General features: G+C 35.2%; 1 protein-coding gene across 1 annotated transcript; it reads right to left on the bottom strand.

Moving 5' to 3' along the window:
• Positions 1–11,218: 11,218 nt before the first annotated feature.
• Positions 11,219–15,344, bottom strand: LOC149215161 (disease resistance protein RPS4B-like). Its single transcript, XM_089391043.1, has 3 exons — positions 14,570–15,344; positions 12,197–12,886; positions 11,219–12,124 (listed from the first exon to the last, which is right to left on the bottom strand). Exons 2-3 carry the CDS (start codon positions 12,537–12,539, stop codon positions 11,508–11,510), a joined length of 960 nt encoding a protein of 319 aa, XP_089247169.1. The 5' UTR covers positions 12,540–12,886; positions 14,570–15,344; the 3' UTR covers positions 11,219–11,507.
• Positions 15,345–15,795: the final 451 nt, after the last annotated feature.

The following is a 15,795-nucleotide window of genomic DNA, read 5'->3' as shown; positions in this document are numbered from 1 at the left end:
ACACTCTTTCCTTCGGACTTGGGTAAACTTATGATAAAATCCATTGAAACCTCCTCCCAACATTGGCTTGGAATGGATAAAGTTTGTAATAGTCCTGGGGTCTTAATTGTTTCAACTTTATTTTGTTCGAAAACCAAACATTCTGCCACAAACTTTTGAATATCCAATTTAAGGCCATCCCAAAAAGAATCCTTCTTAACCCTATGGTAGTTTTAAAGAAATCCTTAGTGCCCTCCTAAGGGAGAGTTGTGCAATTCCCTAAGAATCTTTTCTTTGAGTTGTGAATTCTTACATATGTATAGCCGATCCTTGTACCATAATGAATCATTTTTCTAGCTAAATGTATCAGATGTACTAGGATCTTGTTGTATCTTTTGAATGAGTGCCCACACTTCCTCGTCATTCTTCCATTCATCCCTTGCTTCATTTATCCAATCTGGTTGGATAATAGAAATGGCGCAAAGAAATGCTCTACATCCTCATCCTTTCTTGAGAGTGCATCTGCCACAACATTTTTCTTCCCTTTTTTGTAGATGATTTCAAAGTCATAACCCAACATCTTTGTGACCCATTTTTGTTTCTCTTTTGAAGATAATCTTTGTTCTAAAAAGTATTTAAGACTATCACGGTTTGTTTTAACCTTGAAGTGTCTTCCCATTAGGTAGGGTCACCATTTCTTAAGTGCATGTAGTATTGCCAACATTTCCTTCTCATAAATAGCTTTGTGTAAATACTTTCCTTTGATTGGACAACTTTCGAAAGCAATGGGTCTTTCTTCTTGCATTAAAACAACACCAATTCCATTTCCTGGCACATCACATTCCACAATAAAGGTTTTTGTGAAGTCCGGTGTAGCTAAGACTGATGCTTGGCACATTGCCTCTTTAAGATGTTCAAAGGCCTTTGTTGCTTCTGGAATCCATGAAAATGCATCTTTCTTCAATAATTTTGTTAGAGGTGCTGCTATTCTCCCATAATTCTTAACAAAGTTGTGATAATACCCCGTCAACCCGAGAAATCCTCATAGATGCTTTATGGATGTGGGTATTTTCCATTCCTTAATGGTTTTAATTTTGCTAGGGTCTACCTTAACACTTTTATGATACAATATGACCCAAATATTCCACCTCTTGTACTCCAAAGAAACATTTGGAGATTTTTGCATATAATTGTTTCTCCTCCAATAGTTTGAGCACCATGTCAACATGTTGGACATGATCCTTCCAAGACTTGTTGTAGATTAATATATCATCAAAAAATACCAACACAAATTTTCTAAGGAAGGGTTTGAAAATGGAATTCATCAAACCTTGAAATGTAGAAGGTGCATTAGTAAGGCCAAAAGGCATGACCAAAAATTCATAATGACCCTCATGAGTTCTAAATGTTGTTTTTGGAATGTCTTCAACCTTCATTCTGATTTGATGATATCCTGAACGAAGATCCAACTTGGCGAAGTAAATTCATCCATGAAATTCATCCAATAATTCGTAAATGATAGGAATGGGAAATTTATCTTTAATAGTGAGCTTGTTGAGCTCCCTATAATCTGGACACATGTGCCATGATCCATCCTTCTTATGAACCAATACTACTAGAGCAGAGAAATAACTTTGACTAGGTTGAATTATACCAGCCTCTAGCAACATACGTTCAATTTCACTCTTTTGGACATAGGGATATCTATAAGGCCTGATGTTCGGAGGAACACTTCCTGGAATCAAATTAATAGCATGATCATGATCACAAATAGGTGGGAGGCCTTTGGGAGTCTCAAACACCTTGGAATGATTGTCCAAGATTTTTTGGAGATCTGCAGAAATGGATGATTTCGATGTGGGAACCTCTGGTGAACATAATTGTGCAATTATGCCTTGTTGTTCTTTCTTTAGAAGCTTTGTCATTCCGTTAGATCTAATTATCTTTCCCGTTTTCCCTGCGATACCCCTTAATTCAACTTCCTTTCCTTCTGAAGAGAATTTAATGAAAATTTCTTGAAAATTAAAAGTTGTTGTACCCAAGGATTGTAGCGATTGGACTCCTAATACAACATCAACACAACCCATTGGAATGGAAAGCATTGGGCTATTCAATACATATTCTCCCATGGATAGGTTGTTATAATGGCACTTTCCTGAGAAATTTATGGTTCCTCCACTTGCAACCATCACTTGACACTTTGGTGCTGGATATAGGAAGCAATTAAATTCCTTGGATATCTTACAATGAATAAAATTATGGGTACTTCTCGAATTAATCAACACTATTACCTTTTTCTTCTTGATATTCCCTTCTATCTTAATAGTTTGTGGAGTGGTAATTCCCACCAATGCATTACAAGATATGGTCGGATTCATTTCTTCTTTTTCTAGGGTTTGTTCCTGGTATATATCCTCTTCTTTTGATGTTTCTTGTTCCTTTTCTTCCTCCTCTTCACAATCTATGTAAAATAATTTCTTCTCGTCACACTTATGACCTTTAGTTCTGTTTCTATCACAACTGTAACAAAGCCCTTTTGCTCTTTTTTCTTCCAATTGTTGTGGTGTCAACCTTGTAGGTTGTGGATGGCTAGGGGTAGCAACACTTCCATCTTTATGATTGTGAGTGATAGGCTACCTTGTTGCCATAATTTTGCCTTCCATTTTTCTTGCCAACCTGAATGCCTTCTCCAATGAATCTGGTTCCCAAAGGCGAACCTCATGTTGGATGTTATCTTTTAAAGTCCCTATGAACACATCAATCCTATGCTACTCTGGAATATCTTTTACCCTTATATTCAATTTTTGGAAGTCCTCAATGTGCTCCATCATTGAACCCTTTTGTTTGAGATTTATCAATTGGCTAAAAAAATTGTTGCTTTTTGTATCCTCATAATGTGTTATCATTTCATCCGTAAAAATAGCCCAAGTGAAAATTTGTTTATGAGAGCAAAGCCATTGATACCATACAAAGTTGCAATGCGTACCTTTTGTGTGTTTTGCACATGTGCTTGGGCATCCTACTCATGGAAAGATGTTCTAGGTACAAATATGTTATAGGCACAAAGATGTTCCAAGACATGCGAGGTGCCAAGGAATGTTAGTGTATTGTTCCAAAGCATGTTAAGGTGTGCCATGAGTGTTGAGGAGTGCTAGGTCTCTCTCATTAATAGAATTAACAGAGCTTGATTATGTATTAAATAATATAGTTCCTACACACAATAGTGGAACTTTATTTAAAGGAAATTTTCTAGATAATAAACCTAATAGAGATGAATCATGTGTTAACTCATAGGAAAACTATATTCTTATGACTTGAGGGAAATGATACACACTAATTACTTCTTAACAAATTGATTGACTATAACCATAATGACCTTGGACACATAATGAAAAAGACTCCACAACAATGGTCTTAAATCGTTATCTTTTGACAAAAAATATAGCAACAGGTACATAGCATCATCAAAAACTCGTTGGAATGATTAATGATGATGAACATTTTTTGACCGTTACCAAAAGTAACCAAAAAGAGTATTGGTGAGGGTCAATAAAACATCGTCACTAGAAGTGTCACCAAAGATAGAATTAGTGATGGGCCCTTAACGACCCTCACCAAAAGTGTCACCAAAGAGAGAATTAGTGACGGGCCTTTAACGACCCTCACCAAAAGTGTTATTGAAAATGGCTTTGGTGACAAACCTTAAAGGACCATCACTATATACACTTACAACAATGTTTTTTTAAAGACCGTAACCATATGCGACATTGGTGATGGACCCTAAAGGTCCATCGCAGAGATGAAGCGTCATAAAAAAACTCATTGGAATGATCAATGATGACAAACATTTTTTTACTGTCGCCAAAAGTAACCAAAAAGAGCATTGGTGAGGATCAATAAAATATCGTCACTAAAAGTGTCACCAAAGAGAGAATTAGTGATGGGCCTTTAATGACCCTCAACAAAAGTGTCACCAAAGAGAGAATTAGTGATGGGCCTTTAACGACCCTCACCAAAAGTGTCATTGAAAATGGCTTTGGTGACAAACCTTAAAGGACCATCACCATATACACTTACAACAACGCTTTTTTAAAGACCGTCACCATATGTGACATTGGTGACGGACCCTCACCAATGATATTTTTTCTTGTAGTGATGCTGGATTTGGACACTTGAACTATAAAAAACTTTGTTTATTGAAGAAAAATGGTGTCACTGGTTTGCCTACAAATCCTAGGAAATTTAAGCAATGCCATGCTTGTATCTTAGGAAAACACAACAGACAATCGTTTCATGATTCTCATTCTAGAGCACATAGAAAACTTAAACTCATTCATTTTGATTTATGTGGCCCAATGCATGTTCCTTCTGCAAATGGTAATAAATATATGATGAAATTTATTGATGACTACACCAAAATGTGTTGGTTTTATTTATGGAAGAACAAATCTAAAGCTTTTGAAACATTCAAGAGCTTTCATGCATGGATTGAAAATGATGCACAATCTCACATTAGCTCTATTCGTACTGATAATTGAAAAGAATATACTTCAAATGAATTTGAAAACTATCTTTGTAGACATCAGATCAAACATGAAACAATTATGCCTTATAATCCCCAACAGAATGGAGTAGCTAAAATAATGGACAGCACAATCTTAAATATAGCTAATCAATGATGTTTTTCAACAATGTAAAGCCGATGTTTTGGGTTGATGTAGTTCTATATGTTGTGTATATAAAGTATAGGTGCACATCTCATGCTATAAAAAACAATACTTCCTATGAAACGTGGTATGTCCACATTCCTTTAGTGAGGCATCTCAGGGTTTTTTGTTCCACCTGTTATGCCTTGATATCTAAAAATAGATAAACAAACTTGGTGAAATAAGTAACAAATGTACCTTCTTGGGGTACTTAGATATGTCCAAAGAATATTGTCTTTATGATGGCGTTAATAAGAAGTTTATAATATCTATAGATGTGATCTTTATTTAATCTTCCAAGACTAACAATGTTGTTGAACAACATATTGATTGCTTGGATAGATTTAGACATGAAAATTATTTTCAAGAGTTTGATAATGAGATTCCACATCTTGAAGGGGGGTTCCCTATACCGGATCAATCTATGGAATCTCCTTTTGAATCACTTTCTCCCCTGCATGAAGCTCCAATCACTAATCAATAAGACACTTTAAGTGATGTGATTGAGAGAATTGGGAGGCTAGAACTTGATTCATCCCCATCTCAGTGAACTGAGCAACATGGGCCATCTCAAAAAGGTCCTCCAAAATGGCTGACAAAGACACTTGAAAGTGTTTGTCTTAATGAGGTTGGAAAGACAGGAGCAAGAAGCTTTGTTAGAAAAAATGGAGGTGATGTAGATGATCCTGATTCACCTGTTGATATAGATGTTTCTTATGAGTGCGAACTAAATTTGTCTATAGATTTTGAACCAAATTCGATCAAACAAGCCACTTCTCACGATGAATGGAAAGAAGCAATGTGGAAATAATATGATGCTTTGATAAAGAATGGCACCTAGAACCTAGTTGATCCTCCATTAGAAACTAAACTAATTGGCTGCAAATGGGTCCTCAAAAACAAGTATAAAATAGATGGCTCACTTGACAGGCATAAAGCCAGGCTTGTGGAAAAATGTTTTGCATAGAAGGAAGAGGTTGATTATGAGTAGACCATGTCCCCCATTGCAAAATGGGCTATCATCTAGACACTCTTTTCCTTGGCATCTCAGAACCGTTGGAAAGTCCATAAAATGGATGTAAAAACTGCTTTATTGAATGGAGATCTAAAAGAGATTTTTTTTTATGTCCCAACTAGAAGGAATTGCTGTGAAGGGTCAAGAACACAAAGTATGCAAGCTTGTAAAATCCTTGTATGGACTCAAGCAAGCACAGTGAGCCTAGTACGAAAATTTGATTAAGCATCTTCTAAAACTCAATTTCAAACATTATGATCTTAATGATGCAACTTTGTTTGTCAAGAAAGTTGGAAAAAAAATTGTGTATCTTGTGGTATATGTACATGATCTTCTGATGACAAGGAACAATGATAATTACATTGCATCCATAAATAAATAACTAAGAAAAGGTCTTCAAATGACATATTTGGGTTATGTTCACTATTATCTTGTTATTGAAGTAACCCAACATCCGAAGTTTATATTTTTGTCTCAGAACAAATACATTGGAGATTTGTTGAATAGGTTTGGCATGGATGAGTGAAATCCTTTAACTACTCCAATGGAACAAAACTTAAAGCTCACATTCACTGAAGGAAAAGAATTTGAGGATGTAATGAAATATAGACAACTCGTAGGAAGTCTCAACTACCTGATTACTACCAGACCAGACATTTTATTTATTGTTGGAATCCTCTCTATGTTCATGCAAAATCCTTGTGAGGGTCATTGGTCTGCCACAAAAAGAGTTCTAAAGTACTTGAAGGGAACTTAAGACTTTGGACTCAAGTATACACATGTGGATAATGTCAGCTTGATTGGATACTCCGATTTAGATTTTGATGGAGATAAAGAAACCAGAGTATCTAATTCAAGTTATGTTATGAGTCTTGGATCAAGAGTTGTCTCCTAGAGTTCATGCAAACAGTGAATTCCAGCAGATTCCACAACTAAGGCAGAATATGTGGCAGCAAATGAAGCAACCAAGGAAATTGTGTGGCTTAGGAAAATTATGGAAGATTTATAGGAGAAACAAGAGCATTCAACTCCTCTTTTGATTGATAACACTATTGTAATAAAGTTGGCCAAGAACCCAAAGTTCCATGAATGAACCAAGCACATCAATACAAAGTATCATTCGATTCGGCATCACGTTGAAGCTAATAAAATCCACCTACGACATTGTTCCACAAATGAGCAGATTGCAGACATCCCTTTAGATTAAGGGGGGGATGTTGACACCTAATCTTTGGGATTAGGAAAATCTATGTAAATATTGTAAATAGAAAAATAAAATAAATTGGAAGATGAAGAGACATTGGAAGATGAAACCCAATAGTCTCCCTCTCCTTGTATATATCCATGCTTTCTCTTAATGCAAAAACACAAATTGATTCGTGGAGTTACCCTCCCGCCCTGACAGTACTAATGTTAATGTCTAAAAATGAATGAAATATTTATAGATTAATTAGAAGTCAAAATAACATTTAAGTATTTTCTATCTATCAATGATATATTGTCAAACATTTCAATTCTTTTGTTGCAAGTTTTATAATCTTCGTGATTTAGTATACTAGTTGGACCCATTACTTCAAGGTTCTTGTTGGACTTTTAGAATTTCCTCTAAGAACTTATTTTCCATGGGAAATAAACAAAATTTGAGAAAATATTGGGCTTTTTCCAACATGGGCAATGCTTTATGCCCTTTCTACTCACATAATATCACATCTCAACTTTCTCTTTATTATTATTATTATTAACTTAAATTTCTTAGTGTTATGATACCCTTTTCGATTTATAGAACACATAAAAAATTGACTAGTCCATACGAACCTTGATATATGAATTAACACGTGTTTCTATCCAACTCCATTTCATTACCAAGCAAAATGTCACTTGTTAGTGGCCACTCAATGAGACATCTAGAGGGAGTAAAGGAGATTCAATTTTGACCTTATGATTAACCATCAATTATCATGAACAGTGAAATCTACCTCTTTTCCAAGGGGGTTTATCGATGCAATTATCCTATAACCAACTAATAATATATAATACATTTAAATATTTCCATCTAATTCATGATAAGATCACTTTTAAATACCAAAAAAAAAATCATTAGGCCAATATTACTATAACTAGAACAACCAATAGATGGATTTCATCTCCTTCTTGTTCTTTAATATTGATCCATAAATGGTAGGCCTATGGCCTGTTGGTTAAATCAACATGAATACAAATTATGGAATAAGAAAAATATTATCTCCTATAGATTGTAAAACATTTCTATATAGGAAGATTATGCCTCATTCAAAATAGAGCTTGTGTATTCTTACAATGTTGTAGTTTGGAAACCATTCTTCACTTATCCATTACCATTCACGACAAAGAAAAATACAAATACTCTAAATTGAGACTATATAATGTAAAATACATTCATCATGGAAGAGGAATCAACCTATACAATGTTGCTATGACTATGTTTAATACAACTCAAATATTGTTGTAGGTGATTGACAATAGCACCCACAAACAATAAGAGGACCAATAGAAAATTTCAACACTATGGTGAGTGGTAATGAGCTATTGTAGTTTGCATATACTACCAAGACATAATATTTAAGCAATAAAATGCACTAAATATACAATGGCAATTAAATGCACCATAATCAACACAATCTTTTTTTTTTCTTAGGAAATTTCTTACAAATAGTGAGTTATACGTGCCCATAAATATCAAGCATTGTTGTTCACTAAAAAAAGTGTAGATGACCATGGCTTAAAGACACATTTGTTCTATGGACAAACTCAATTGTTTTTTCATCCTATTTTCAAGCTAGTTACACTCTTCAAACTCTCATCTTTACTCCTCAAGCTTCCCCATTTCTATTTGCATCTCCCCATTGATGCCCTTCTTCACTACAACCTTCATTTTTTATGGGTTGTCTTCCAAAGGCTAACTATCACAATGGTTTGTTTCAATTTCCAAGAACATTTTCCCAACTTTGAAAAAAGAAAAAAATGACATGCTCATTACAAATAAAAATAAAAAGGTGATAAATTAATTCAAATAATCTATAATAGTTGGGGAAAGTATAAAATTGGTTGATTTTAGAATTGGTGGTGATAGTGACAACAACGATTTTTGTCCAATTCAAAGCATGAAATTATATTTGAGTCTTCTTAATAAGTTATTGAATTCAAAGTATGAATTTGTAATTGAGCCTTTTTAATAAGTTTATGTTATGACTGGATCTAGGTAATTATAAAATTATTGAATTTTTTTTTATAAGAGTAAGGATGTTAAATTTTAATTAGAATTTAGTGACATATTGAATTGGTTTTTATTTATTTAGTATTTTTTATCTAAGTCCAATAAATCATTCTATTTGAAGAAAAGAACAATAATTGGGCAGTGCTGATAAATGTGAAATGAATGGTCCATATTTTTCAATAGCAAAAAGTTAATGATACTAAATTCTAACAAAGCAAACATTAATGATAGAAATAATGCACACACCCATATAATTCCCTATGGTAAATATTTATCAAAAATACTAATATCTATTTATCTATTTCACATTTCAAAATTGATTTATATTATATACTTATCTACCTACCAAATCTGCAATGATTTAAAACAATCCAAGTTTATGAAACTTGAATTTTCTATCTTCTAAAGTTGTAACTTTGGTTTCAAATAAGTAAAGCACCTTCACATGAAACAATGCACTTCCTAAAATAATTCGATATATATGTCAACAAACCAAAGAAGAATAAGGAAATAAAAACTAAAACCAAGTATGTTGGTCCTAAAAAAAACTAGCTAGAAAATAAACTAGAAGCCCCTTTATTTAAGAGAAAATGAAAAAAATCAAACAAGACAAAGCTGAAAATGACCAAAATGATAAAATAATAGTAATGTGAAATAAATGAAAGTAACAACAATTATAATCATGGATACAATAGGATAGATAAAATATGAATTGAAATAAATTAAGAGAGAATCAAGAGTTAATGATACCAAACCAAGAATCTTAAAATTAAGAGTGAATCAAGAGTTAATGACACCAAATAAGGAATCTTGGAATGGTTGAAAACAAAATACAAGTATGATGATGATAGTTGTATCCCCACAACACCACACTCATGCTTTAATATTCAAGGAATGGTTGAAAACAAAATACAAGTATGATGATGATAGTTGTATCCCCACAACACCACACTCATGCTTTAATGTTCAAAATCCCCTTTGGCTCTGTCACTACTTGCCACACCATACCTTTTACATTATTTTACCAAAACTTTATATCCCCCTAACATTGCATTTGTTACTATTCACTAAGCATAATCAATCTCCAAATAGCCAGCCCAAATATACCCTAAAATTCAATGATAAATTCCCTTTAAAACCTAACTAGCAAGATTTCTCTCACAACACCAACAACTTCCTAAAATTGCTATACATGTGCATAAGACATGATAAACTATTTCACAAAACTTGAAATTTTTAGATAACTCAAATCAATATTAAGAAACACACAAATGAAAGAAATCACTAATTCTCTAAAAATATATTTAAAAAAAAAAACAAACCACTATACATAAAACATTTAACAAAGCCACAAAATATATATATATATATATATATATATATATATATATATATATATATATATTACAAAACTAAAACATTTAACAAAACTAACTCTCTCTCTCTCTCTCTCAAATCAATATTAAGAAACACATAAATGAAAGAAATCACTAATTCTCTAAAAATATATTTAAAAAAAAAAACAAACCACTATACATAAAACATTTAACAAAGCCACAAAATATATATATATATATATATATATTACAAAACTAAAACATTTAACAAAACTAACTCTCTCTCTCTCTCTCTCTCTCTCTCTCTCTCTATATATATATATATATATATATATATTCATAATCTAACCCACCACATTCTCAATTTACACTTTTATTTTTAAATAAAATCATAAGTAAATAAATGAAAACTATAAATTTCTTCAAATAAATCTTCCGTTTATATTTTTTTCAACTCACACTTCCCAAATAATCAAAATAAATTAAAGATATTATAAAACTTTTCTTCTTACATAAAACCAAAAATTAAAAAAAAAAAAAAAAAAAAAAAAAAATTAAAATCAATTATGTCATTTAATCACACTTTCCAAATAATCAAAATAAATTAAAAATATTATAAAGTTTTTCTTCTTACATTAAACCAAAAATTAAAAATAAAAAAACTTTAAAATTAAAATGAAAATCGATTATGTACCTCAATCATTCATACTTGCACATTCTCATATTAAATTAGCACTCATATATATAAAAACAAAAAATAAAGTTTCCAAAATAAATAGTTTCAATAAAATATAATAAATAATTTTGCACAACACCCATTTTTATATTTTCCACATGTTCCACAACACTAATTTTTAAGAGATAAAATTTTACTAATTTCCACCACACTAATTTTTATGAAATAAAATTTCACTTCAATTTATAATCAAAGCGTCATTTAAATTTTTTAAATATTGATATGACTTAATGTACTTCTCTCTTCCATAGATTAACCAAAAAAACAGAACTACAATATTAACCCTAAACTAAACGCTCCGAGTGATAAATACCTTCTCATCACATTGAAGCAACCTAACATTAATCCTAGCATTAGCTTTGTACTAAAGCCACATCTGGAACCTGTATCAATAAAATAAACTGAAAACCATTAAGTAAGCCTCATTTCGTGTCATCAAATGGAGGATTTGCCGTCTCAGTCAACACCGATGCTGGCTCAGTCAAAACCGGTGGCGACCAATATACCTTTTTGAAAACATCGCTTTCAGGATTTGCTCCAGTATTCTCTTCATATTCTCACATTCAGATGTGAACATCTTTTGCAATGATATCAATGTTTCAAGCCCTGGCAGCTCTTCCACTGCACAACATTTTGTCATGTTCAGAGATCGAAGCTTTGCAAGGCCACGAAGCCCCCTTAATTTCTTTAATGCACAACAATGCTTCAGGGAAAGATATCTCAGTGTTGTCGGCAATGCTCCAACCTCCACAAGCTCTGCACAATCTTCGAGATAAAGGTATTCAAGGGCTGGGCAAACACCTTCACCGAATGATATTTCGGTTATTCTCGTCTTCGACAGGTTTAAGTAAAGGAGCCTAAGCATGCACTTGTCAATAGAAGAGTCCAACAATCTGCAATCTCCTCCAACGTTTTCCACACTGGTAAATGGCACTACACCACTAATTGCGCATTCCTTCAGATTCAAATCTGTAAGATTGTCGAACTCCAAGCCACCCAGAGCTGGCAGGTCCTCTATTTCTATACACCCCTCCATGTTCAGAGATCGAAGCTTTGCAAGGCCACGAAGCCCCCTTAATTTCTTTAATGCACGACAACCTTTCAAATCCAATCATGTTAGCGTTGTCGGCAATCCTCCAACCTCCACTAATTTCTTTAATGCACGACAACCCTCCAAATTCAATGATGTTAGCGTTGTCGGCAATCCTCCAACCTCCACTAACTCATGAGAATATTGGAGTTTGAGCTCTTCAAGGACCGGGCAAACACCTTCACCAAATGATATTTCAGTTATTCTGGTGTTCAACAAATCTAACCGTTTGAGTCTAGGCATGCACTTGCCAATACAAGAGTCCAACAATCTGCGACCTCCTTGAACCTTTTCCACACTGGCAAATGTCACTTCACGAATCGGAGCATCTATTGACAAGAGTGTCAACTGTTTTAACTCGCCAACCGAGTCGGGCAAATCTTTCAATTCCCTCGAGCACAGTACCAATTTCTTCAATTTCATTAGCTATCCCAGTGAATGCGGCAAGGTTTCCAGCGAAGGGCTCTCTATATCCAGAATTTCCAAATTGCTGAGATCTCCAAAAAAACAGGAGTGCTGGTAATCTGATCTCTTTGCGTTGAAGAAAAATTTTGCCAGGGTGCTTTTCCCCATCCCACCAAGACCCACAATCCCCACAATATTGGGCCCCCCTCTGTTTTGCAGCTGCTCGCAAAACACCGTTTGTTCAAAATGTCGTAGCTTTTCATCCAATCGAGTTGGATGTGTCGCCACCTGCAATGGCAGTTTCCTAACACTTTTCTGCACTTGTGGGCGGTCGCGCTACTTCGTCCACGAGCTCGCCTTCATCACTGGTCATTAGCAAAAGAACAAGCACAGCATAAGTATTTAAAGATTTGTTTATGAATACAGCTAATTATTTAAAGACTTATTTATCAATAGAGCTAAAGTAATAAGGGGTGGCAGAAGCAGGCAGGTTATTTTTCATCCAGAAAAATAAAAGGAGCTTAAATTTTCTTGGCATTGGGCCTCTCGATCATTAACCAAGCATATAGTATTTAGGGCTATGAGAAATAAAACATTCAAGTTTTTGGTGATTCAATGTTCCTGAAACCACAAGTTCGAAAAGCCAATGAAAGCTGTAATCCCTCTCTTCCGTTCTTGATAGGATTATTTTGTTATCACATCAATTTGAATATATTGAATTCTCTCATGTGTATTGAAATTTTGATTTTGAATTAGATGAGATGGCTAAGAAAGAGACAACTTTGTGTCACGGAGATATGGAAATAGAACAAAGTTCGAAGTGTTATCAACCAATTCCTTGATCATTATGAATCAAAATCCACATTATACAATCAAATGTTTTTCACATACCCATTCTAACCAGGCCGTTTCAAGTGCAATGTTCTCTGGTGTCTGAGAATATTTATTCCCCTGGTGGCCTCCAGATTGGAAAACAAACCAAATACGAGCGATGTAATTATGGAATAAAGGTGTAATTGTTGAATAAAGGTAGTGCAGGTTCGTAGCATGGATAGCAACACCTAGAGTATTCAAGTAGTACAAAGTACAAACAGGTGCATTCAGGCTCTCTCAAAAAGCAGATTGTGTGGATGGCTCATGAATTACTGGTCTATTCATATGTGACAGGCCTTAACACACGAAAGGCCCCGTTGCTGCGCTCTTCCCTTGGCAATCAATACAAAATTCTATCAGGGAGGTTCACACAATCATGGCAAATATGCATTCAATGCTTTTGCAATGGCGCCCTAGGCGTGGAAGGAATTATATATTAGTTGCAATTGCTCAGATAAGGGGTCAGCATAATCCTCTGAGGAGTCTTGAATCGCTGGCAGAGCTTTGTTGGTTTAGCAATGGACAGAAGAGATGGTGAAGCCCATAATGCTTTTGAACAAGTTAGCGACGGCCACTGAAGGGATGATTATGGCCGTGTCGAGAAAGATTGAAATGGAAGAGCATTTGATGCAAATTAAGACACAATTGTTGGAATCGAAGCTCGTTTTGCCGGAATAGAAGTTGAGAAACTAGAGATGGAATGCAAGACGGGGAATGATTGCGATCGAAATAAGGATGACAAAGCTGGAGGAGAAATTTGAAAATGAGACTTAGTACAAGGATGTAGATACAAAGTCTACTGAGGAACCTGACAGAAAGCGGATGAAGCTGGATTGGGAGGAGCAGAAGGAAGGCCAAGCATCTGCTCGGTTTGTTGATCTTGCAAAGTGATCATCCATTGTCAGTTAGAATTTTGTTTTTATAATGCCATGCAAATATATAGTGGTACCAGGTGTCCTTTTCAGCGTCTATAGAAAGTATATATTATAATCATCGGTAGAAAGAGTTGCAGTCATAGGCTATGATCAATCCAATGTGAATAAAAATCAATTCGAATTTTAAATTATATGGGACCTGGCCCAGACTCCAGTTTTTTGATACTATAGCTAAACTAACTGTTACTTTAAAAAACCAAAAAAAAATACAGCTAAGGTAATACAGATAACAGTACTAACCCATTACAAGCCTCCAACTCAAAACCGCTTAGAGATGAAGCCTCAGAAAGTGCGTTTCTCCACGCCGCAAGTCTTTCTTGACTGTATCTCCCTTTCCTTTCATGCATAAGTAGAGCTTGAGCATAAACACTACCTATGTCATTCAGCTGGAAACATCTATCTATGCCCGTCCACCTGAGAATTCTCAACGCTGGAGCACACACTCTATCTATGCCCATCCACCTTAGAATTCTTAAGACTTGAGCATACCCCCCATTGTTGTCGTTGCCCTGGTTCGTCCATCGTAGATCAGCAGGTTTAACTTTGTAGAATACCGGAATAACTGTGGCAGCACCTGACTCCATCGACTTTAACATTTGGACGAGTTCGTCGAGACACCATCTTGATTCCGCGTATCCAGGAGAGAAAATAGCCACGTGGACTGAGGCAGTTGATACAGCCTCTTCTATTTGAGGGATTATTTTTTCTCCGCGCTGCAGTTCCGGCTGGTCAAGAAACACTCTGAATCCTTTGGAAAGAAGACGGCGGTACAGATGGCTGGCGAAAGTTTTTTTAACATCAGTGCCGCGATGATTTATAAAAATCTCGCAGCTGTAAGTGCCGTGGGGAGATGCAGAGGTAGAGGTGGAGGCGGAGGCGGAGGCGGAGGCGGAAGCGGAAGAGGGAGCGAGTGTGGTAGCCATTGTTAGGAATGCAGCGATACACTGAGAAATGAGATGATAAAGATGACAAGGGTAAAGCCAGCACAGGTTAACAAGTGAAATATAGTTGTATCGCTCTAGTCAATACAACCCTAGCTTAACCAGAGAAATCTCGTCAATACTCGCCTCTGTTTTAAAGCGCGCCGAAAGCTGCAACGAAATCGGTAAGGCCGTGAATGGTCAGCAAGAGCATCGACTTGATGCATCACCGGCCCCACCTTGGTCGGCCACTTCAGAAATAGTGCGCCTCATGTACAGGAAGGTCTGTAATTTAATGGATGCATCATGATTGGTGTCCACTGCCCATTTGCAAAAGGGTGCTTTTTCGGTGTAACCAAGTCGGCGATTCAGTGCGTTTCTGCGACGCGGAATCATTGAGTGCCCCTCTGGCGTTTAAATGAGCAGCCATTTAATGCATGCGTCGACTGGCCGTGGGGTTAAACGTCCTTTTCCCTGTGTAATTAATTATGGAGTTGTCTATAATGCGATTTTTTGGAGATTCCGGTGACGAAATCCAGCGGAAGA

Source organism: Pinus tabuliformis, chromosome 1_1 (genome assembly GCF_031772625.1).
Source record: "Pinus tabuliformis cultivar Carrire ecotype Pingquan chromosome 1_1, CPIR1, whole genome shotgun sequence".
Lineage (NCBI taxonomy): Eukaryota > Viridiplantae > Streptophyta > Pinopsida > Pinales > Pinaceae > Pinus > Pinus tabuliformis.
The sequence above is the reverse complement of the archived record's forward strand: the minus strand, read 5'-3'. Positions and strand labels throughout refer to the sequence as shown.

Bases quoted from the DNA above. Each gene is read 5' to 3' on its own strand.
- LOC149215161 (XM_089391043.1), bottom strand. From the start codon at position 12,539: ATGAAATTGAAGAAATTGGTACTGTGCTCGAGGGAATTGAAAGATTTG. The intron at 12,125-12,196 runs GTTGTCGTGCAT...TGGATTTGAAAG, and splicing joins AACATCATTGAATTTGGAGG to GTTGTCGTGCATTAAAGAAA.